We start from the raw sequence: 24,318 nt of genomic DNA, 5'->3' as shown, positions 1-24,318 counted from the left end.
AAAGACAGGAAAAATAATACCATTTATTATCAAAATTATTTAACAATCTTTATGGCTTTTATTAAAAATGGATACAGACCATAAATAAATAAATATATTTTTAAACACATTATATGTGCATCGATTCACAAAAAATAAATAAATAAATAAATAAATAAATAAATAAAAAAAAAGGGCCAAAAAAAAAAAAACATTTGAAGAAAAAGGCAATTTAATACATTTAAGACAATTGTATAGTATGATAATAGAAATAGTTAAACTTACCTTGAAATAGCAGATCAGGTGTTGGTTTCTTTGTTAAGAAAGCTGGGTCCTCGTGCTCCTCGTGCTCCTCGTGGTCCTCGTGGTGCGCTCAGGTTTTCACAGGTAATACTGATCAGGTGTACTGGTCAGTATTACCTTTTGCCCACGATTCAAATGGCGGTTTGTAAACCGCCCTCTGAACGTGGGTGTCGTGATGACGTCACTTCCCTTCTCTTCCTCGCGCGAGATCTCGAGCCTGGGCACAGACTGCTGGGAAAAAAAAAAAGATCCGAGGAGCCCCTGCGGCAGACCGGAAGAAGTGACCTGCCGCTGAAGCCCCGCCCCTTTCCATATCGACTCCTCCCCTTTCCGCAATCTACAGAGGCAGAAAATTTGAAATAAGAAAAAAACAGAAGAAGACAGCTGAAAGGTAAGGGGGTTACCTAGCGTTAGGGAAGGGGGGATCACATAGACCTAGGAGTGTAATTTAGGGTGGACCTCCGCTTTAAGTTGGTGAAGTAAAATTAGAAAAATATATACATAAAACTATTTTTCAGAAATAAAAAAAATGATAATTGGCATGTGCGTATATATTCACCCCCTTTGTTCTGAAGCCCATAAAAAGCTCCGGTGCAGACAATTACCTTCAGAAGTAACATAATTAGTAAAATGATGTCCACCTGTGTGCAATCTAAGTGTCACATGATTTGTCATTACATGTACACATCTTTTTGAAAGGCCCCAGAGTAGGGTTGCCACCTTTTCTTCAAGCCAAACCCGAACACTTTAGCGCCACACAGCAATTTTTTTTTATTTTTTTTACGGGGGAACACTATGGACTGTGGTATAAAATGAAACTCTGATGTAAGGGTTTCTGCTTACCAAAGCCCCCATTTACATCAGAATTCCCAGATTTCCCCATTCCCCATTAAGTCAGGTTTCCCTAAGCTCCCCCTTACATCTGAGTCCCCCTTACCTTAGTATACAGGCATACCCCACTTTTAAGTACACAATGGGGTTTATTTACTAAAGCTTAAAGTGCAAAATCAGACTCACTTCTGCATAGAAACCAAGGAGCTTCTAACCCCAGCTTCTTCAATTACACTTTGGTAATAAAACCTTTCAAGCTTTAGTAAATAAACCCCATTGTGTACATAAAAGTGGGAAGTGGGGTATACCTGTACTCATTTGCTCAGGGGAACAACAGAGAAGGGAGGGAGGGGGCCTATACACTGGGTGGTTGTGGTACTTGGTTAATGGGGAGTATAGGCGTGTGCAACCCAGGCAACAAGGGGACTCTGCACCACACTGGGTGAATAGGATGAATAGGATGTGCCCAGACACACCTAAATTGGATGGGGGGGGGGGGGGGTTGCAGTCCCATATGAATAATGTTCCCGGGCTTCAAACAGTCTGAAACCTGGACATATTATTCAAAACACAGACTGTCCAGGTGAATACCGGACAGGTGGGAACCCTACTGTTATCACACTAAGAGCAGGAAAAAAAACAGACATGCTGCATTTTCCAAACACCAGGTTGGACATTGGGAACCACAGCACACTAAAATGCAACCATTTAAATATGACCCTAAGGGGTTGAATTACTAAAGGCAAATAGACTGTGCACTTTGCACTGGAGCTCCAGTCTCGTAAGTGAAAAGTAAAAAAAGTCAGCAGCTGTAAAAACTATAGCTGCTGACTGTTAATAAAGAGCCACTCGCCTGGCCCACGATCTAGCGGTGTGCTCACCCCAGCTGTTTTCTCCCTGCGTCCCCTCTCGTCAGCACCTTTGCTATGGGCACCCGGCCTTGACAGCTTGCCGCTTCACAGCTGGGTGCCCACTGTGCATGTGTAAGCGGTGCTGCACATTCTGACTGGTCTCACAGTCTTCTGGGACCTGTCATGTGTCCCAGAAGACTTCAAGTGGAGTTTCACTCATTGGCAAGTTTATTAAAAGTCAGCAGTTGCTGACTTTTAATAAACAGACACTCACCTGTCCCACAGTCCAGCGATGCAGCCACCCAAACCCTCACTTCTCTCCCCCTCCTCTCTGCGGTGCCAGCATTGTAAGTGTGGGCACCCGGCTGTGACAGCTTGTGGCTTCAACACGCTGCGCATGCGTGAGTTGTGCTGTGCTCTTAATGGCCAGGCAATCTTCTGGGACCTGTGATGTGTCCCAGAAGATTGCAGAGAGGGAGGGGAGAGGAGGAGTCGCCTAGGCGACGGAGGAAGGCAGTGGGACAGGAAGTACCTGACAAAATGAGGTACCCACTTCCCATCCAAAAAATTACATGCCAAAATGTGGCATGTAAGGGGGCAACTTCCACTTCCCATCGCCTAGATGGTTGGAACAGAAGTGGGGATGGGTACCTGTCAAAATCGAGTACCCTCTCCCCCCTCCTACCCAAAAGCTCCATTTCACAAAAAGGAGTCGGGGAGGAGACCTTAAAGTAGAATTTGGGTGGAGCTCCACTTTAAATTGGCTGTAGTATGTGTGTGAATACATGTGAGGTAGGGTGTTTAAGCAAATGGTTTCGATTTTGGGCGGAAGGAAAGAAAATCACTTGAATCCCCCATCATCACAGTCAGCGTTGATGGGGTAATGCCTCCCGCAGCACTATTGTGTTCTGTCAGTGGGGTGGCAGGGGGGCCTTACTGGCCAGCAGAATGATTACTGCTAGCGGTTAATGTAAAAAATCTGACAGGCTGGTTGTACCCAAGTCTATCAATGAATCTACTTGGGTACAATCAGCCTGCCCATAAATGGATTGAATATCGATCCATGTACAGCCAGCTTTAGATTGTAACTTTAGAAGTTCCTTGAGAACAGGGACTGTTGTGAATGTACAATATAAAGAACATACAGTATCCGTATAATATGGACTCTTGACACAAATGTCTGCTGGGATACAAATACACAGTTATCATTGCTCTTGGCCCTTGATAGCCCTGAAGTCACAATTACAAAGCAGTAAGTTCCAGTCCTGAGCCATATGGTTCTGTTTCTGAATGGACTGTTCATATACTGGCCAGCATGCCTGAATATTTCTGGAAACAAAACAACAGTATTTGCTGAATTCAATTGCCTGTGCTCATTGGTTTTCAGTGCATAAACCTCCTGATTATTGCAAGAACGCTTCTAAATATTTTGAATGGCCTAAAACAATGAATGTCTGCCTACCCTACCTGAACTACCTACCCTAGTCCATCAACTGATCATCTCAACTCAGAGTTTTCTGTCTTACCAAAATGATTAAAAAGAGCAGCATGTGAATAGGGTACCTTTCATCAGCCACAAGCATTTTGATCAGGGGAGGAACAGAAGGAGTTAATCCTTATCTGGCAGCAGTAATCCTTATACTGCGCTCCAGACCTCCTTCACTTCTCTATCAATCCCCGGGGCAAGGAATTCCTGGAAGCCACAGCAAGCCCGAAAATGATGAAATAGTCCCGGCGGAATAATCATTGTGCTGCGGTTCACTGCAATTACATCCTGTTAGAAGTTTTTGAGGTAATTAATATCTTAAAAGATAAAGTTTCTGAAAATATATGTAAGTTATATGTTTGGTGGTGAGTGATGGTTTCTGAAGGTCACACAACAGCAGATCATATAGGGAGGAGGGGATTTGCTGAGTAGGTATTTATATTTTGAGTTACTAGTCAGGACAATGGGTGGAGTTATGCTACTTATCTATAGACTGAACCATATTGGGTATATATGCAAATGTGGGTGTTATTAGGATATGCTGACATAACATCTTGAAACAGTATAAGAATGGACTAGGGTTATAGAGAAGGGAGGATTGTTGGGAAGAGAAAGGATTCTACACTTTGGAGAATGTAGATCAGATGACCCATTCCTCCTTCTGAAGCCATCACCATGCCATATGTTACCAGATGTCAATCTTGTCTTTGCTTGTCTTTCTGAATAATAAACGAACTATTGGACGAACGAAGGATTCTTCAATTACTACTCCTGAAAGTACGTTTGAAATGCCTTGGAAGGAAGACAGACTTTACTGATTCACATACAACACAAAGACTTTGCTATTCATTAAGAAACGCCCCTGTGAGTGAGTATGTAGAGTTGCATCTACTTTACATTACATTTTACTCTCTTATACTCACTTTTTACACATCCCCCGGCAGATTGATATAGATAAGGGGACCGGGACTTTGGTTTAATTGTCGGGAGTTTTACTGCACTGCTGCCAGTTAAGGATTAGTTAGTTATGTTCCTTTCTCTGCCCCCAGCTGCTGTCCGATTAGCACTAGTTCTTCTGCTCCTTCCCCGATCCCCAGCGCTGCCACTGTCCAAGCTAAGTGAATCATCTGTCCGGGTTCCAGGCAAACTGAAAACCGGACACATGGTTCAAAATTGTTCAAAACCCGTACTGTCCGGGTGAATCCCGGACAGGTGGCAACCCTACCCCAGAGGCTGCAGCACCTAAGCAAGAGGCACCACTAACAAAACACTGCCATGAAGACCAAGGAACTCTCCAAAACAGTAAGGGACAATGTTGTTGAGAAGTACAAGTCAGGCTTAGGTTATAAAAAAATATCCAAATCTTTGATGATCCCTAGGAGCACCATCAAATCTATTATAACAAAATGGAAAGAACATGGCCCAACAGTAAACTTAACAAGAGACGGCCGCACACCAAAACTCACAGACCAGGCAAAAAGTGCATTAATCAGAGAGGCAGCACAGAGACCTAAGGTAACCCTAGAGGAGCTGCACAGCAGAGACTGGAGTATCTCTACATAGGACAACAATAGAGTTGGGCTTTATGGCAGAGTGGTCAGAAGAAAGCCATTACTTTCAGCAAAAAACAAAATGGCCCATTTTGAGTTTGCGAAAAGGCATGTGGGTGACTCCCAAAATATATGGAGGAAGATGCTCTGATCTCATGAGACTAAAATTTTAATTTTTGGCCATCAAAGAAAACGCTATATCTGGCACAAACCCAACACATCACATAACCCAAAGAACACCATCCTCACAGTGAAACATGGTGGTGGCAGCATAATGCCGTGGGGATGTTTTTCAGCAGTCGGGACTGAGAAACTGGTCAGAGTTGAGGGAAAGGTGGATAATGCTAAATACAGGGATATTCTTGAGCAAAACCTGTACACTCTGTGTGTGATTTGAGGCTAGGACAGAGATTCACCTTCCAGCAGCACAATGACCCCAAACACACTGCTAATGCAACACTTGAGTGGTTTAAGAGGTAACATATAAATGTGTTGGAATGGCCTAGTCAAAGCCTAGACCTCAATCCAATAGAAAATCTGTGGTCAGACTTAAAGATTGCTGTTCACAAATGCAAACCATCCAACTTGAAGGAGCTGGAGCAGTTTTGCAAGGAGGAATGGGCAAAAATCCCAGTGGTAAGATGCGGCAAGCTCATAGAGACTTATCCAAAGCGACTTTGAGCTGTGATAGCTGCAAAAGGTAGCTTTAGAAAGTATTGACTTTAGGGGGGTGAATAGTTATGCACATTGACTTTTCTGTTATTTTGTCCTATTTGTTGTTTGCTTCACAATAATAAAAAAAAAATCTTTAAAGTTGCGGGCATGTTCTGTAAATTAAATGATGCAAATCCTCAAACAATTCATGTTAATTCCAGGTTGTGAGGCAACAAAACACGAAAAATACCAAGGGGGTGAATACTTTTGCAAGGCACTGTAGCCCAGTAGACACGTGCATGTCCTTTTTAAGCCAGTTAGAACTGTCCATAGGGCACATTTTTGATCCACCTCGGATGGTAATGGCTGTGAGCTGGGAGATATAAAATTCGCTGCTGATCGTTTAAAATGGGCCTTAGATGTAATGTGGGAATCTGCATCAATTCAGGTCCAGGAAGGAAAATTCATGACTGTCTAATACATGGGTAAATTTAATCATATAAGGGTTATTCTGGCAATGGGCCAGAAAAAATTCTAGATGATGGTCTCTACCATCCCAAACATCAATATAATGAGCATACCAGACCAGGTTTGCCCTAAAAGGATTATTGGACCAGATGTGAAACTGTTCCCAATAGCCCATGAACAGCCTGGCAGAACTTGGGGTGAACCTGGCCCCCATGGTTGCCAGCCTGGCATGGTTCAAATGTAATGCTGCGTACACACGACCGGTTTTCCTGTCGGAATAAACTCTGAAGGTTTTTCCAATGGAGTTCCGACGGAGTTCCGCTGAAACTGTCTTGCATACACACGATCACACCAAAGTCTGATCGTCAAGAATGCGGTGACGTACAACACGTACAACGGTACTAGAAGAAGGAAGTTTAATAGCCAGTAGCCAATAGCCTCCATCTCATACTTGCTTCAGAGCATGCGTAATTTTTGGTCCGTCAGAACAGCATACAGAGGAGCAGTTTTCCCGATAGGAATTGGTTCTGTCGGAAAAATGTAAAACATTTTCTATTTCTAGGTCCGTCAGAAGTTTTGAAAAAAGTCAGATGAGGTATACACATCGGAATAAATGACGAAAAGCTTCCATCTGACTTTTTCTGTCGGACATTCCACTCATGTGTATGCGGCATAAGATTCACTACAAACCTGGGAAGATTAAAATGATTGTAAAGTCAATTTTTTTCTATAAAAATAACAAACATGTTATATTTCCCTCCTCTATGTAGTGGATTTGCACAGAGCAGCCCAGATCCTCCTCTTCTCCGGTCCCTCTTCTGTGCTCTTGGCTCCTGCCTCCTGTTGAGTGCCCCACAGCAAGCAGCTTGCTTTGGGGGCATCCAAGCCATGTCACAGCTCCCTGTGTCCATTCAGACATTGAGCTGTGACCCGGCCCTGCCATCTCTCTCTTGATTGGCTAGCAGCAGGAGCCAATCGCAACGCTGCTGGGAGAGTCTATACCGCCAGGTGCGCATTCCTACCAAACAGTGGGACATCCTACAAATTGTGATGTCTCAGTCACACATCCTCCAAGTTAGTCGAGTACCGCATACAGTGGACACTTTGGAGTCGACAGACGGAGCTTGGTCATATACTTTTTTTGTCCATGGCTAGCACATTGAGTCCATAAGGCCGGGAATGCGAGACTTGCCATGTACATAAGATCCTGCCGGCAAGGACTGCGCCAAATGACCATTACCACCTTGGAGCCCACTTGAGCTGGTCACCATAGACTTTTTAAAAATATTCCAGCTTGCATTCAATGTATCGCTATGCCTTAAATTTGTTGACCATTTTGCTGTGATAATACCCACTAAGGACCAGATGGCCCAACCATGGCTAAATTATTTTGGCCGTGTGTGCTCCAACCCTATAGTTGCCCTAAATGTGTACTCTCAGACTAAGACGCAAACTTTGAGTCATGTCCGAGCTGTGACGCCTTAGTGGTATCTGGAAGGCCACCCCATTCCACCCCATTCCATCCACAGGGTAATGGAGCTTGTGATCAATTTAACGTATCCTGCTGGGCATGCTACAGACACTCGGACAACACGTGGGGCTGTGGTGTGGGCTTAAGACAACATTGTTCACCGGGCTACTGGTCACATGCCCTTCTTGATGGCCGGCTACCAGTGTATCTCCTACTGAGTTTGCCTGAGGACGTGACATCCCAGACACCTAGCACCTACAGAAATCCAAGAAAGTGATGCTGAATAGGCACAAGGGCTTGGCTAGAGGATCTGCCACTGTGACCGTGTTGGTTGTGTTGTGCGAGGCAGTAAGCCAGAGCCCAAGTGGGTACTTCCTAAAGGGTGGAACAACAGCCCTTCCCTTCAACTCCAGTATATGATGTAACATTTTATATCATCGCACCCTTCAGTGTTATAATGAACAATACTCCACCCTGCAGTGCAATAAACCCATATTACTCCCAAATATTACCCTAATCCCTGCAGCCTTACCCCTGTATTGTACCAGCGGAGGTAGCAACTGAGACCCGGCGTGGAATGCGCAAGGGAAAGCAATCCACGATCCCCCGGAGCACCGCAAAAAACAACAAATCCTCCGGCGGGGTGCCGGCCTCACCTCCTGCCTCGGCGAAATCAAATATGGCGTCACAGACAGACGAGAGCACCCAGGATCCTGCTATGCTGGAGCAGAGCAATTTCACCGCTCTAATGCAGGCAATCATGGACTGCAAGGCTATCCTAACAGGCAAGATTGATTCCTTGCTTAGTCTTATTCGCAAAGATGTGTCACTGCAGTGTAGAACAGGGTGAGTGACACTGAGGACATGCTGCATGACCATGCGACCTTGCTGCACATGCTTAAAGCTAAGGTAAAAGACCTAGAATCTTGCACTGAGGATGCCGAGAAACAGGAATCGGAGGAACAACCTCCGCATAGTGGGGCTTCCAGAGGGGGCAGAGAGGTCGACCCAACGACCTTTATGGAGAGGCTGCACCGCTCACTGCTACCCCAGGCCTCATTCTCGGCCCATTTTGTAGTGGAACGAGCGCATAGGATGCCAGAAACCAGACCTTCTGCTGGAAGCCCGCCACGCAATTTAATAATGAAGCTCCTAAACTTCAGAGACAGGGACATGGTGCTCACGGAAGCCAGGAAGATTGATGTGCTACGCTACAAAACTTATGATCTTCCCTGACTACTCAGTGGATACCCAGAGACAGAGGAAATCATTCGATCACGTCAAGCTTAACCTCAGAAACAGAAAAATCAAATACAGTATGCTCTATCCAGCGAGGCTACGGGTACAAGATGGCGAAACTGTATGGTTCTTTACATCCCCTGAAGACGCCTCCCACTGGCTGGATAGCCTTCCCAAGCCTAATGCCCTCCAACATCTAAACAGCTTTTTTGACTAAAGGGCCTTCGCACCTGTAAATACAGACACACGGGATGTTGTTAACCTGCTAATCTGCAAAGGTGAAGTATGAGGGGGGTTTACCCCTGATATGTTGCCCGTCTATGGGGCTGCTTATCTCCCATGCAGGGCTGTAGTTCCCTAGATGACACATGCATTAGCCAGAGGGAAGTCCTGCATGATTACACCTTACAAGATGGAGGGCACTTGCGGCAGGCTTGTTCTCCTTTGCACCCCCGCACCTGCCCTCCCACCATGTACAGGCAGTGACACATGACTTCTGCTGGGGAGTCTGGCCCCCATGGGGGAGACCTTACAAGATAGAGGACACTTGTGGCAAGCTTGTTCTCCTATACACCCCAGCACCTGTCCTCCCTCTTGGTGCACAGCTGTGACACATGACTCCTGGGGCTGGAGTCATGTGACACATGACTCCAGCCCCCACATGGGGGACCCTACATGATAGGTGATATTTGCAGTAAGCTTCTGGTACACCTCCTTACACCGTGCTTACTGGTACTGACCAATCACTGCCTCGCTAGGAATGTGACTCAAAAGGCTGATATACTGGAGACCCATGTTGGGGCTTCGGCACCGAAGCATCGCAGGTGGAGAGTCAGGTTATATGGCAATGTCTAACGATTAAAAAATGGCACCTATAAATATAATATCCTGGAATGTCCGGGGGCTAAATGCTAAAATCAAGCGCACACTAGTATTTAACTTTCTAAAACGCCACCGTCCTCATATATGCATACTTCAGGAAACCCATTTAATGGGCGGCAGAGTTCTGGCTCTTAAAAAACCCTGGATAAGCCCATCCTACCATTCAGTATACTCCTCCTATGCTAGAGGGGTTAGCGTTCTCATCCACAAATCCTTACAATTCAAACTATTGAATCTCCACCTGGATGCGGAGGGGCGGTATGTTGTAATCCATGCAATGTGTGTTAGATGTGAATTGTTCATCATACGAATCTACATACCCCCTCCAGCTATTATGTCACTGCTACTTAAGTTGGCACCAATAATGGCGCAGTACCCGTCTGCACAAATCCTGTTAGCTGTAGATTTGAACATGCCCCCTGCCCCACATATGAATAAACTTTCCCCTGATCTATCACTGGACTCCCCCCTCTCTATATGGGCTGAGACATATGGGCTTCACGATGTGTGTAGATGGAAGCACCCACGGGAATGGCAGTTCACATGCCACTCTATGCAACATTCTCCCGCATCGACCTTATATATCTGAGAGATCGATTGCTACCTCGTACCCTGGCTGTTTTCATTCTATCCCAGGGAGTCTCGGACCATGCTCCAGTCTGCTTGCAGCTGGATATTTGTCTAGAGGCAGGCCCCACTGTGTGGAAATTGTCGCACTACTGGGTCTCAGATGACCGAGTCTCCCCCAAAATACTGGAAGAGATGGCTGACTTTTGGCCGCGAAATGTGGGCACGGCTGCACCTGCGGTTATTCGTGGCCAATACCAGCTAGTTATTGGTTATTGGTGCGGTGCGGAAGGAGTCATCCCTAACACTATGCGAGGCAAAGGCTCGAGCACAGAGCCTTGAGACACAGTACATAAATACTGGAGACCGTGAGACTTACAGTCACCTACAGGTGCTTTACAAAGAAATTGCGGTCCTCCGAGCCACATCCTCTCAGTAAAAATCTTCTATCCCAATCCCAGAGCATTTTCGAACAGGGCGAGCGCACGGTCAGACTGTTGGCTTGGCTTGCCAAAGAACGCTCACTGACAGCCCACATTGCATGAATCAGAAATACAGATGATGACTCCTTGCTCTCGGATCCAAAGTTAATTAATGCCCAGTTCCAGACCTTCTATAGTAGACTATACTCCTCCAAAGTGACATATGACACCGACAGCTTGATATCATTCCTGGACATGGTAGACTTCCCAGAACTCACTACTGACACCCGCACTAAACTAGATGCCCCTTTTCCCTAAAAGAAGTGCAAATAACAGTCGCTTCCCTACAGACAGCAAAAATGTTGGGCCCAGATGATCTCGCGGATGAATTTTATAAAGAATATACAGATATTATAGCCTCCCATTTCCATGCCCCACTTCTTAATATGCTAGAGGAAGACCAAATAGTGCAATCTATGTCAGAGGCAAATGTCATTGTGCCTAAACCGGTTAAAGACCCAGAAGTGTGTGGGTCTTACCGCCTGATTTTGCTACTGAATGTAGATGCGAAAATCTTCATGAAGATTTTGGCGAACTGTCTAAATTCGGTGATATTATCCGATTCACGAGGACCAATCTGGCTTCATGCCCGGTAAGGGCATGGACATCAATCTCCGACGACTATATACCAATGATGCTCACTGGAGGGAAGGCGCCCCCCGGGTGGTGGCGTCCCTCGACGCAGAAAAGGCCTTTGATTCAGTTGAGTGGCCCTTCCTATGGAGAGTTCTGGCTAAGTTTGGATTTGGGCCAAACTTTATATCTTGGATACAAATGTTGTATAGGTCCCCTACAGCCAGAGTTCGAACCAACGGGATACTCTCATCCCCCTTCCCTCTAGGACGCGGCACCCGGCAGGGTTGCCCATTGTCTCCGGGTCTGTTTGCCCTGGCAATGGAGCCCCTGGCTATCTTGAGAAGAGCTTCCCCACTAATATCGGGGATTCAGGTCGAGCCTATAAGAGAGAAAATATCCCTATAGGCAGATGATGCCCTGTTGTATCTCCCCGATGCCCTGGAGTCCCTCGATGCGGGTCTGATCCTGATAGACCGCTTTGGGGAATTCTTGGGCATCAAGATCAACTGGTCCAAGTCCCTGCTCTTCTCTCTATCCCATCTACCCCCCCCCCCCCGCAGACTAGGTCTCAACTGTCTTGGGTCCTCAAATTCCGATACTTAGGAATAGACATTCAGACCAACCCCTCCTCATACCTAGAAGACAATGTATACCCGATACTTCAACAACTAACACTAAAATGTCAAGTATGGAAATCGTTACCCCTTTCCCTGGTAGGCAGAATCAACCTCCTTAAAATGACTTGCCTCCCTAAATTCCTTTATGTCCTCAGGAACACCCCGGTCCATATGCCTAATGCCTTCTTTGTTAAACTAGACTGAATAGTCAATCATTTTATTTTGGGCAGGCTGTACCCCGAGAATAGCCAAATCTAAACTGCAATTACCACTAATGATGGGAGGTCTTTCCCTGCCCTGTTTTCGTCAATACTACTGGGCGGTGGTCTTAGTGACTGTGCACTGGTAGTTTGCACAGGCAGAATAAAATCCAGTGGTCACTCTAGAGGTGGCCATATTGGGATCTTATGTTGCACTGAGTAACCTTGTGCTCAAGGGGCAGAGGGCTCACACCAATATGACCATGCCCATGAAGACCACGGTTAGGGTGTGGGAACAGGTGTCCAAATTCATATCTCCCTCACTGACAGTCTCCCCACATGCCCCACTTTGGGGGAATCCATGGTTCCCGCACTTACAAATGATCCCTGACCCCAGCATGTGGGCCAGGTTTGGAATCACTAAGATCCAGCATGTGATACCAAATGGCAAACTACTATCATATGATGCCCTCAAAAACACGTTTCATTTGCCCACCTGGATGTTTATTAGATTCTTACAGTTGCGTCACGCTCAAATTTCCGCAAACCCCAACCATTGCTTCCTACATGATATCCGGGCAAGCAGACCGAATCCTCTCTCATCCCTTTACCTTAGGATTTCCTTGTGAGACACGAGCCAAAATACGCAACTTTTCCAATGCTGGTAGAGTGACATCCTGAGCCTGGAGGCAGAGGACTGTAATGAAGGGGTCCAACAGTATATACCGCTGATGCTGTCTGCCAGAAACAGATATATTCAGTTTAAATTTCTCCACAGAGTGTACTATACCCCTCAAAAGCTGGCTAAAATCTACCCAACACAATCAGACCGCTGTCCCAAATCCTTGAATGAGCTAGGAACCTTCATACATGTAGTCTATACTTGCCCCTTATTACAAGACTTCTGGAGAGGAGTGGTGGCTGAGATCAAGGAGACAGGAGGGCTACAAATGGATGTCGATCCTAGTACCCTTCTTCTGGGAATATGCGACACCATCACACCTAGTAAACATAAACAACTGTTTATATTCGACTCAGCCTTTTACGCCAGGAAAACAATCCTATACCCAATGGAGGTCAATGATTGATAAGGTACTACCCCTATACAAGTTGACATACATGAGCCGCAAATGTCCCAAAAAATTAGATAAGATCTGGGGGGAGGGGGGGGTGGATGAAGAGGAGGCCAAATCCTAATTACAGCAAACACTGAGGGAGGCTGAGAGCTTGGAAAGGCACTGATCTAATTGAATTACTACAGTCCTGATACCCGCTACTTCCCTTTCCTCTCCCTGATCCGACCTGTGTGCCCTCCCTCGAACCTCCATAGTCTGCTTGTATACTTTCCCTTTATCCTATCTAAGGTCCCCCCCCCCCCCCACACACACACACACACAACGGATTGTTATTCCTCAATATACCTACGTGACCCTTTTCATCAAATACTTAAATAAGTGCCTCAAAATGTTAAACCAAACGCTGTATCTGCTTATTGAACTCCTGTAAGCATTCGCTGTCATACTTTTGGTCTGTAACCTGATGGAATGTGTACCACTGTAACTTTTCTTATTGTACTTATTAATAAATAAAACTTTGTTAAAAAAAAAAAAGAACACAGTGACATACAACACGTACAACGGGACTAGAAGAAGGAAGTTCAATAGTCAGTAGCCAATAGCCTCCGTCTCATACTTGCTTCAGAGCATGCGTCATTTTTGGTCCGTCGAAAAAGCATACAGAGGAGCGGTTTTCCCAAATTGGTTCCGTCAGAAAAATGTAAAACATGTTCTATTACTAGGTCCATCAGAAGTTAAAAAAAAAAAAAAGTCTGATGAGCTATACACGCGATTAGAATAAATGATGAAAAGCTTCCGTGTGACTTTTTTTGTCGGACATTCCGCTTGTGTGTACGCAGCATAAGATTCACTACAGACCTGGGAAGATTAAAATGATTGTAAAGTCTATTTTTTTCTATAAAAATAACAAACGTTATATTTCCCTCCTCTATGCAGTGGATTTGCACAGAGCAGCCCAGATCCTCCTCTTCTCAGGTCCCTCTTCTGTGCTCCTGGCCCCTTCCTTCTGTTGAGTGCCCCACAGCAAGCAGCTTGCTATGGGGGCACCCGAGCCTTGTCACAGCTCCCTGTGTCCCTTCAGACATTGAGCTGTGACCCGGCCCTGTGTCATCACTCTCTTGATTGTCTAGCAGCAGGAGCCAATCGCACAGCTGCTGTGTCGCAGCCAAATCGGGAGGGAGAGGCTCAGGGGGCCGAGGCACTCATGGACATCGCTGGACAGAGATGGGGCTCAAGTATTAGGGAGGCTGCTATAGAAGGCTTTTTATCCTAATGCATTAAACAAACTTCTGACTTTACAACCTCTTTAATGGACATGCTCTTTAATGGATAGCTCTGTCACGCTATCCTGTGGAACACCCAGGGCAGGATGTAAACTCTAGCAGAGAAGACGTTGAGGTTGTTTCTGTCCTGCCCATGGCAGCCACCTCATGCTCTCTTAAGAAACGGGGAGCAATTTCTCTGGCAGAGTCCACTGAAACGTACAGCCGGGAGAGGAGGATCCAGATCTCATGCATTTGCAGTGCTTCCTCTCTCCCCACGGCATAAGTCCTCTGTCAAACCCAGCTCGAGTGATTCTGAGGAAGGGATGAGCCAAACACCCCCCCCCCCCCCCCGGTTCGCACCAAAACCTGCGAACGGGCCGAAAATTTGCACAAACTTTAGAATCCCATTAACGTTTATGGTACTCAAACGTTCAAAATCAAAAGTGCTAATTTTAAAGGCTAATATGCAAGTTATTGTCCTAAAAAGGGTTTGGGGACCCGGCTCCTGCCCCAGGGGACATGTATCAATGCAAAAAAAAGTTTAAAAAAACATGCGTTTTCTGATTTTAATGATGCTTAAAGTGAAAAAAAGTGAAATATTCCTTTAAATATCGTGCCTGGGGGGTGTCTATAGTATGTCTGTAAAGTGGCACATGTTTGCCGTGTTTAGAACAGTCCCTGCACAAAATGACATTTCTAACGGAAAAAAAGAATTTAAAACTGCTTGCAGTTTTAATGTAATGTCTGGTTCCGGCAATACGGATGAAAATCATTGAGAAAAATGGCATGAGTAGCCCCCCCCCCCCCCCGCCCATTACCAGCCCCTTTGGGTATGGATATTAAGGGGAACCCCATACTCAAATTAAAAAAAGGAAAGGCGTGGGGCCCCCAGGCCCTATATACTCAGAATAGCAGTATACAGGCAGTGCAAACAAGACAGGGACTGTGTAGGTTTGTCGTGTTAAGTATAATCTGTTTGTCATTTTGAACTAGTACATTTTTTAAGTGTAGCCCCAGTCAAAAAATCTATTTTAAGCTTTTTGGAAAACATAGGGAAGGGTTATCACCTCTGTATAATTTTTTTGCCCATCCATCCTTCCGTTTGCAAGTAGGAGACGTTTGTAAGTTGGATGTTTGAAAGTAGGGGCCTGCCCTATATGCTCTGCAGAAATTTGGGCCTAAGGTGTTGGTGTTGCCACAATACTGTAAGCCCTCAAAGTGACTCTTGGTGGGAGATGGAACGCCCTGCTGTGAACGATTATATCAAGAATTGTAATTACATGCCATTGTTGAACAGTGGTAGAAAAAGTGGGCCTTTGGTAGTTGTGGTGGTGGTGGTGCCAGTGCCACAACACTAAGTCCTCACAGTTATTCTTGGTGGGCACTGGAAAGGGCCCTGCTGTGAAATATTATATCAAGAATTGTAATTATATGCACCTGTTAAATAGGGACTGAAAAATTGGGCCTTAGGCACTGGTGCCACAACACTGCAACACCTCACAGAAACTCTAGTTGGAGAGCAGGAATGAGAACTGCTGCAAAGTATTGCATCAAAAATCGTAATTACACACCCCTGTTAAACAGGGGCTGAAAAATTGGGCCTTAGGCACTGGTGCTGGTGCCATGACACTGCAACCCCTCACATATACTATAGTTGGAGTGCAGGAATGAGCCCTGCTGCAAAGTATTGCAACAAAAATTGTAATTACATGCCCCTGTTAAACAAAGGCTAAAAAATTGGGCCTTAGCCACTGGTGGGAAAGGTGTCCAAGTCTGATCTTACTCCTAGGTATTCCTGCACCATGTAAATCAGTCACTGTCGATGGTTGCTGGAACCGATCATACCTTGGGGCTGCGGACTAAAAAATGGTCTGAACGGTCAGATGGCCACCTTCTCCACCGCTCCTTCTGTGACTGACCGAAGCCTCAGCAACATGTTGTCCAGGACCAGGAATTTGTAACCTCCCAGTCTCTGGGAACGCGTTGCACAGACCTTTCAGCAAGGTCCCCCGGAGATGTCTCATCCTCTGCTCCCTCTGCGACTGCAAGATAAGGTCTGCAATTTTACCCTTGTACAAGGAGAGTTGCCAGCCAGTAATGATCCCTCTCCTTAAGCCTCTGAATACGAGGATCCTTCCGCAGGCTTTGCAGGATCAGGGAGGCCATGCAGCGTAGGTTAGCTGAGGCATTCAGTCTGGAGTCCTCTGGGTCACTAAGGACGACATGATCCGCATCCACCTCCTCCCAGCCACGTACAAGTTCACAGGTTTCTTGGGACTGTAAATCATCCCTAAAAGACTGCTGCTGATGCTGAGTGCCAGGCTCCACCTTCATGCTGACACAATCCTCCTCGTCCTCTTCCTGTGTGATCGGCGGGACAGCAGGAACACTGTCTGGATAAAGGGAACCTTGAGAGGTAAGGAAGTCCTCCTTTTCCTGCCTCTGTTCTGCCTCAAGTGCCCTGTCCATTATTCCATGCATCGTGTGCTCCAACAGGTCGACAAGAGGTACAGTGTCACTGATGCATGCACTGTCACTGCTCACCATCCTCGTGGCCTCCTCAAATGGTGACAGGACAGTGCATGCATCCCTGATCATGCCCCCCCAAAAAAAAAAAGCTCCCCTGACCCTGGGGCTGTAGTCGCACAGGTACTCAATGATGGCCCTCTGCTGCATGTGCAGCCGCTGCAGCATGGCCAATGTTGAGTTCCACCTGGTGGACATGTCACAGATAAGGAGGTTCTTGGGCAGGTTCAATTCCTTTTGGAGCTCAGCCAGCCGAGCACTGGCAATATATGACCGGCGGAAATTAACACAGACTTTCCTGGCATGCCTCAGGACATCCTGTAAGCCCTGGTACCTGCCCATGAACCACTGCACCACCAAGTTAAGCACGTGAGCCAGACAGGGCACATGGGTCAGTTGTCCCTGTCGGAGGGTGCAGAGGAGGTTGGTGCCATTGTCGCAAACCACCGTTCATGGCTTAAGCTGGCGTGGCATCAACCACCTCTCAGCCTGCCCCTGCAGAAATGACAGAATCTCTGCCCCAATGTGGTTCCTGTCCCCCAAGCACACCAGCGCAAGTACGGCATGGCCTTTTTTTGCCTGTGTACTTGCGTAGCCCCTTGAACACCTACGGAGCACTGCTGGTTCCGAGGACAAAGCACAGGAAGAGGCCATGGAGGAAGAAGAAGAGGAGGGGGTGGAGGAGAGAGGTGTGTCACAACCAGTAATAGCATTTTGGAGGCGTGGTGGTGGAACAACCTCCAACACTACTGCACCTTGTCCTGCATCCTTCCCAGCTGCCAGAAGAGTCACCCAATGCGCCGTGAAAGAGGCAACGTCCCTGTCCATGGCTGTTGGACCATGAGTCAGCAGTAATATGCACCTTACTACTGACTGCGAGGCATGGACATTGCCTTCCACATGCCAGTAGAGAGCCGTAATCGCGTTCCAGGAGAAAAAATGGTGTTTGGGAACCAACCACTGAGGAACCGCACATTGCACAAACTCACGGAAGGGGACCAAGTCTACCAACTGAAAAGGCAGCAGTTGAAGTGCTAGCAATTTAGCCAAGCTAGCATTCAACCAGTGGGCATGTGGATGGCTGGGAATGAACTTCTTTTGACGCAGAGTGCCCACAAGTACTTGGCTGTGACACACCTAATTCTACACCTTCATTCCTCTCAGTGCAGGTTTCAGAGAAGACTGAAGGTATAGTGGGGTTGGAGACCTCAGCTGATGAGGAGCAAGGAGAGGTCCACTTTGTTCTTTGGTGTGGGTCTTTAAGGTACGCTTGCCAACGAACTGCATGGCAGGTCAACATATGTCTGGTCAAGCCTGTGGTGCCCAAGCGGCTGATGTTTTCACCCTGCGAGATACGCTTGAGACATATATTGCAAATAGCTGCGGTGAAATCTGATGCACTCGTCTCAAAAAAGGCCCACACCAATGAACTTTTGGAATAACGCGCAGGGGTAGTGCCCTGAACAGGCGGAGCTCTGCGGTATGATTCAGTCGGTGTGCTGCCCTAAAGGGCGTCCTGCCTCGTTGGAGATGTGCCTCCTTCTCCTCCTCCTCTCGCCTAACAGGCACCCACGTGGAGTCAGTGACCTCATCATCCCCTCCCTCCTCATCACTGGAGAAAACCTGGCTGTATGCTGCAGATGGTGGAACATGACTGCCAGATTGCTGTCCTTCTTGGGCATCCCCTCTCTCTGTGCTCACGCTACTGCCTTCCTGTAGCTGGGTATTATCAGAGCCTTCAAAACGCTGGGCAACCTCCTGGAGCATGTACCCATCACTGTGCTCACACAGTTCGGGGGAATCCTCAGGAGGACATGGTGGGTCTAGGGAAGGAGTGATTGATGCCATTGAGACAAGGGAAGAGGCCGCATTGGCAGCTGCTTTGCCAGTACCCTGAGCCTGGGTGAGAGAAGATGAGGAGGATGAGAAGGGATTCGTCATCCACTCTAGTGTTCGACATGTTGTGGCTCAACACGTCCAGTGCAGGGGGCACAATACACCAACTCTAACTGCTGCAGCTGCCTGTGGTATAGGACCAGAACAACACCAGCAATTGGGGTAGTTTCAGGTGTACACTGTGCAGATGGCAACACTGACTGTAATTGCTGCAGCTGCCTGTGGTATAGGACTAGAAGAACACAAGCAATTGGGGGTAGCTTCAGGTGTACACTGTGCAGGTGGCACAATACACCAACTGTAACTGCTGCAGCTGCCTGTGATATAGGACCAGAACACCACCAGCAATTTGGGTCGCTTTAGGTGTACACTGTGGAGGTGGCACAATACACCCACTGTAATTGCTGCAGCTGTTTGCCTGTGGTATAGGAGCAGCAGAACACCAGCAATTGGGGTAGTTTTAGATGTGCACTGTGCAGGTGGTACAATATACCGCTGTAATTGCTGCAGCTGTTTGCCTGTGGTATAGGAGCAGCAGAACACCAGCAATTGGGGTAGTTTTAGATGTGCACTGTGCAGGTGGTACAATATACCACTGTAATTGCTGCAGCTGCCTACCTGTGGTATAGGCTCAGCAGAACACTAGATATTGGGGTAGCTTTAGGTGTACACTCCGCCGCCGCAACACACTACACACTCAAACAGGCCATGTTCGACTCGAAAATGAAGCTCATCCCTATTGACCACCATTATAAGGGGAAGGTCTCTGCACTCTCTGTGAGGATGGGATGAGTTCAGAGGATAAAATCTCTTGAGGACACATTAAAGAGGATTTTATTGAACATTTTTCTTGACTTTAGTAGGTTACAGTGTGGTGGAAAACGTTGTTTTTAGTCTTCCGTTGGTCAAGAAAGGAGCATTGGGGAAGGCATTTGCCTAAGTGAGGCATTTCAGAATGTTTTTAGTCCTCAGCGCCCAGGGATGTCAGCTTCCACTCCCATCAGCAGCATCTGCTTACCTCGGGGCCAATGGAAATGAAGAGCTTTCCAGCTGGCAATCCACTGGCTTACTGGGTCATGAGAATAGACCACTGGCCAGAACTTACCCAGTATGCTATTGAGTTGTTGGGCTGCCCTGCATCCAGTTTGCTTTCAGAACGGGCATTCGGTGCTGCAGGAAGTTTCGTTACTGATCATAGAACGCGTCTATCCACAGACTCCGTGGACCATTTGACTTTTATAAAAATGAATCAGTCCTGGATTAAGAGGCTATAAAGCCCCTGATGCCGATGTCACTGATTAAGTCTTTTTGAGATGTGGAATCTCTGCAGGACTTTGAGGCTGCCTAGCTTTGAGGGTGTTCAATCATTTCATCTGGAAGAATGTTTTTGGTATAGGTTTCATGGGCACAATTAACACTCAAAGACCAACTTTTCTGCACCTGTCTGACAGGTGCATATCATTGCAATTTTGTTAAAGCAAGACAAATTCTTGCTTACATCAAGAGTACTTCTATAGGGTTAGGGAGGGAAGGCACCACAGGCACCCAAAGACCAATTTTTCAACACCCGTTTGACAATTTATTTTTTCCAATAACGATTTTATTCATAGTTTTGACAGGTACACTTAGAATGCAATACTTAGTTATCAAAACAGGAAAGCAATATCCTTTCATATACATCACAGCCTATCTTATTGTCTTTAGAAACTTGTGATGTCTAACATTCGGGTGGCAGTGGTCTCTCATCTTATATTATTCTAACATTGCAGTTGCATGAGAAACAGCATCAACTAAACATTGTAACTTGTATGGGTAGAAATAGGAGTCACAAGAGGACTCTTAGTGGAAATGGAGAAAAGAAAGAAAAAAGAAAGAAAGGGGGAGGAGAAAGGTGGGATGTCCTCAAGCTGACCCAGCCACCAGATCATGTTGGTCCTCCCGGCAGTGTCACAGCTCCCAGACCTTATCATGGGTGCCCAGTTTGTCTTGTATTCTAGCGGTCATCTTTTACATCAACTCGATATCCTTGATCCTAGCGTAAAGGGCCTCAGTTGAGGGAGGGGAGCGACATTTCCAATTTAACGCCACCAGACAGCGTGCTGCTGTGAGGATATGTCAGGCCAATTTCTTATGTGGGACTGGGACTCTCAGTGGCAAAAGGCCCAGTAGAAAAAAATTGGGGGTAGTGGGGACAAGCTTCTCGAGAAGACGGACCAGCAACTGCTGGACCGAATTCCATAAGGGAACGATCTGTGGGCAATCCCAGTATATGTGCAAGAGAGTTCCCCTAGCCCCCGAGCAGCTCCAGCAGCGGTAAGAACTAGTAGGGTAAATGGCATGAAGTACATCTGGGGTCATATACTAGAAATATAGGATTTTATATGTATTTTCCTTATAGAGCGTACAGAGCAAGCTTTTGCCGCCTGGGCCCAAATGACCCTCCATTGTTCCATGGGTATCTCCTCAGCCAGAGCCTTTTGCCACTTAAGCATATAGGCGTGCTTGCCCATCGTTTCTGTGGGCCTTGCATTCAATATTTTATATATATATGAAATCAAACCCTCCTGAATAAGGTTTTCGACGGGGGTTGGGGGGAAATTGCAGAGTTGATGCAAATGTCAAGGCATAGTGCTGGATTTGGAGATAGCCATAGAACACTTGGCGTGGCAGGTCAAATTTGGCCTGTAGTTCTACAAATGGGCGCAGTTTGCGAGTCCGGGGATCCACCAGATTCCGATAGTGGAAGAGATTCCTCGTGGTCCATGGTGAGGACATTCGATGAGTTAGACTATCTGGCACCTTGGAGTTGCAGGCAAATGAGGTCAGGAGCTAACTGTCGTATGTTGTTGTGTCAGTTTATGCCACAACTGTATCATTGGGCCCAGCAGGCGTTCGGGGTCCACCTCTGCATTTGCATTCCACAGTAGATTGTTTAGATGTACCGGGGCTAGCCATAATTTCTCTATTTCAGTCCATTTGTTATATGAGCGCAAAGTGAACCAAGAGGCTATTACCCGCAGTTCGGCTGCCTGATAATACTTGATAAGGTTGGGATAGGCCAGGTCGCCATCTATTTGTGCCGCCAGTAATACCGATCGTTGGATTCTGTGTCTTTTATAGTTACAAGTATATTGAAGTAAATCAGTCTGGAGTTTTCTTAAGTGTCTGTAGGGCACTGGGATGGGCAGGGTTTGGAAGAGGTAGTATAATAATTTTTGAAGGATTGTCATCTTCACTGATACTATTTGCCCTAATAAGGAGATGTGGTGTTTTTTCCATTGCAGGAGGAGGGTCCTGATGGTGCGGAAGAGGGGGAGAAAATTTTCACGGTGGTGGATTTCCAGCTATAGGGGAAATAGGCCTTCAGGTGTTCTGTCTCTGTTTCGGGGGTATTAATTGGGAGAGCCTCTGATTTGGATGTATTTATCTTGTAGCCCGATAGGACTCCGTACCAGTCAAGCTCCACATGTAGGTTTGGAAGGGAGGTTCTGGGTTAAGTCAATGAGGATTATGTCATCCACCAGTGGTTCAACGCATAACACGAAGAGCAGGGGTGAGGGCGAGCACCCCTGCCTGGTGGCATTCTTCACCGGTAGTGGGGCAGAGAGGGCAAAGGGAGTTTTGACCTGGGAGGAGGGGTTGAATCACTCTGAAGAAGGGCCCCGGAAAACAGCAGGGGGCTTGCTGAGTATTTATAAGACTACCAATGATTAACCTCACGTAACAGCTGAGCGCAGAAGGTGCTGCCTGCTCCACACTGCCGGAGTACACCCGCTGGTGGGCACCGGTATTACAGCCCAAGGATCCAACAGTGCCACCAGGAGGTAGGTCCTCTTATTACAGGCCCTGAGTGTTAGAAGACACTCGCTGGTGGACACTGCTACTGCAATCCAAGAGACCAACAGCGCCACCAACGGGTGGACCTTTTCATGACAGAGCCCCCTTTGTCAAAAGGTGTTTCCTGTACCATTATGACATCTGCTCCTGACTGGCTAAATTTCCTCAGTGCCAGATGCCTCTTTCTGTTGGAGTTCAGGCCGTGGACATTTAAAGAAAATATCTTAGCTATATCTTAGGCAGGATAGGGGAGGGGTAGGGATTCTCATCTGAAATGGATGGAGTTCCAGACGACTGAAGTCAGGAGTGGGCACCCCTTGGGAGGAAATCCAGACCCACACCATAAATCCTTTGCTGAGCCAGACGACGACATGGGTAGAGAAGGATTTGAGAAAGACTAGAAAAAAGAAAAAGGTAATTTGTTTTAAAGAACTTTTTGAGAACATCTTGCCCAGACCTACAGAGGTCAATAGGCCAAGGTCCAAATGGCTTACCGTGTGTTCCTCCGGCCCAATTCCCAAGGAGTGAACTAGGGGGGCACAGGGGAACCCGAGATCAGTCATGCAGTACTTTAAAACCATATGCACTAATAGTCCAGTATTCTGAGTGGGGGTAGAATGGAGAGTCTCTCTCTTAAGTCTCGTCCAAGACTCGCCCATAATGCTAACCAAAACTGTAGCCAGGGCACTAGGGGAGGATTAGGTTGTGGGTATTGGCCAGGACATTGGTAGGGGGAGTGAGGCAGTTCTTTAGCTGTGCCTGCTCCTTCGAAACTTGAATATAGTCAGGTCCTTCACTGCTGTGTGTTTCGACCCTTCAGAGACGGCTCCAGGCCCCATGAATGTTTGGATGGGGGGACCCTCTGCCACACCGTAGGAGGAGGGGGTGGTGTGGCAGAGGTTTAGGCTGAAAGGCATGGTGGGCTCTGTCCATTTCGATGGGTTTAGCTGGGGGCTAGCCGATCAGGTTGTTAAACAGGGATTACAATGTGGATTGTACATCCTCAGGCCCCTCAGATTCCGGGACACCCCATACTCGGAAATTGTTCCTGCTCCCCCTGTTATCCAGGTCTTCTACGTGGCGTTGCATGTCCCTGAGCAGGGAGCGGTGATCTGTCCCCTGGAGTTGGGTCCTGTAAACAGCTAGTTTGGTTTCTTGGATTTCTTCCTCTGCCATCTCCACTCTGTCTGCTAAGTGTTTAAGGCCCAATTGGATGATTTGAATCTCTGATCGGCAGGTGGATTTCACATCTTCAATTAGCTGTCTGAAGTCATACTTGGTCAGCATTGCTTGCAAGTAGGTATGCCACTGTGGAGGCATAGGTGGGAATTTATCAGGACCCTGTAACTGCTGAGGGTTGTGAGGATAGCGAGGGAGTTGTAGGTTTTCCTCTTGGGGGGGAGCTGGATGGATAGATGGATGTTCCCAGGGTTTGCTCCAGTCTGGAGTCTGTGCTGGATGGAGGGCCCTCTCTGAAAGTCCAGGGGACAGGGAGGGGTACAGGCCACCTGTGCATATGTAAGAGAGGGGGATACTTGGGGCCTGTTTAGACAGGGAACTCT

At 46.9% G+C, this 24,318-nt stretch overlaps 1 protein-coding gene across 4 annotated transcripts in view; it reads right to left on the bottom strand.

Annotated features, from left to right (window-relative positions):
* The window catches only part of SMTNL1 (smoothelin like 1), a 482,219-nt gene that overhangs the window by 323,691 nt on the left and 134,210 nt on the right, over positions 1–24,318 (bottom strand). Inside the window, exon 5 of one of the 4 annotated variants that reach the window (XM_077493208.1) lies at positions 12,674–13,158. The exons of the other annotated variants lie outside the window; for them this stretch is intronic. Within the exon in view, the coding sequence (XP_077349334.1) occupies positions 13,101–13,158 (58 nt within the window). The 3' untranslated portion in view covers positions 12,674–13,100. Of the gene's footprint in view, positions 1–12,673; positions 13,159–24,318 lie in introns of those variants that run through there. 4 annotated transcript variants of the gene reach the window in all.

This window comes from Lithobates pipiens, unplaced genomic scaffold (assembly GCF_037356315.1).
Source record: "Lithobates pipiens isolate NorthernLeopardFrog02 unplaced genomic scaffold, aLitPip1_a1.2 Scaffold_19, whole genome shotgun sequence".
In the NCBI taxonomy this organism is placed as follows: Eukaryota; Metazoa; Chordata; class Amphibia; order Anura; family Ranidae; genus Lithobates; species Lithobates pipiens.
The sequence above is the reverse complement of the archived record's forward strand: the minus strand, read 5'-3'. Positions and strand labels throughout refer to the sequence as shown.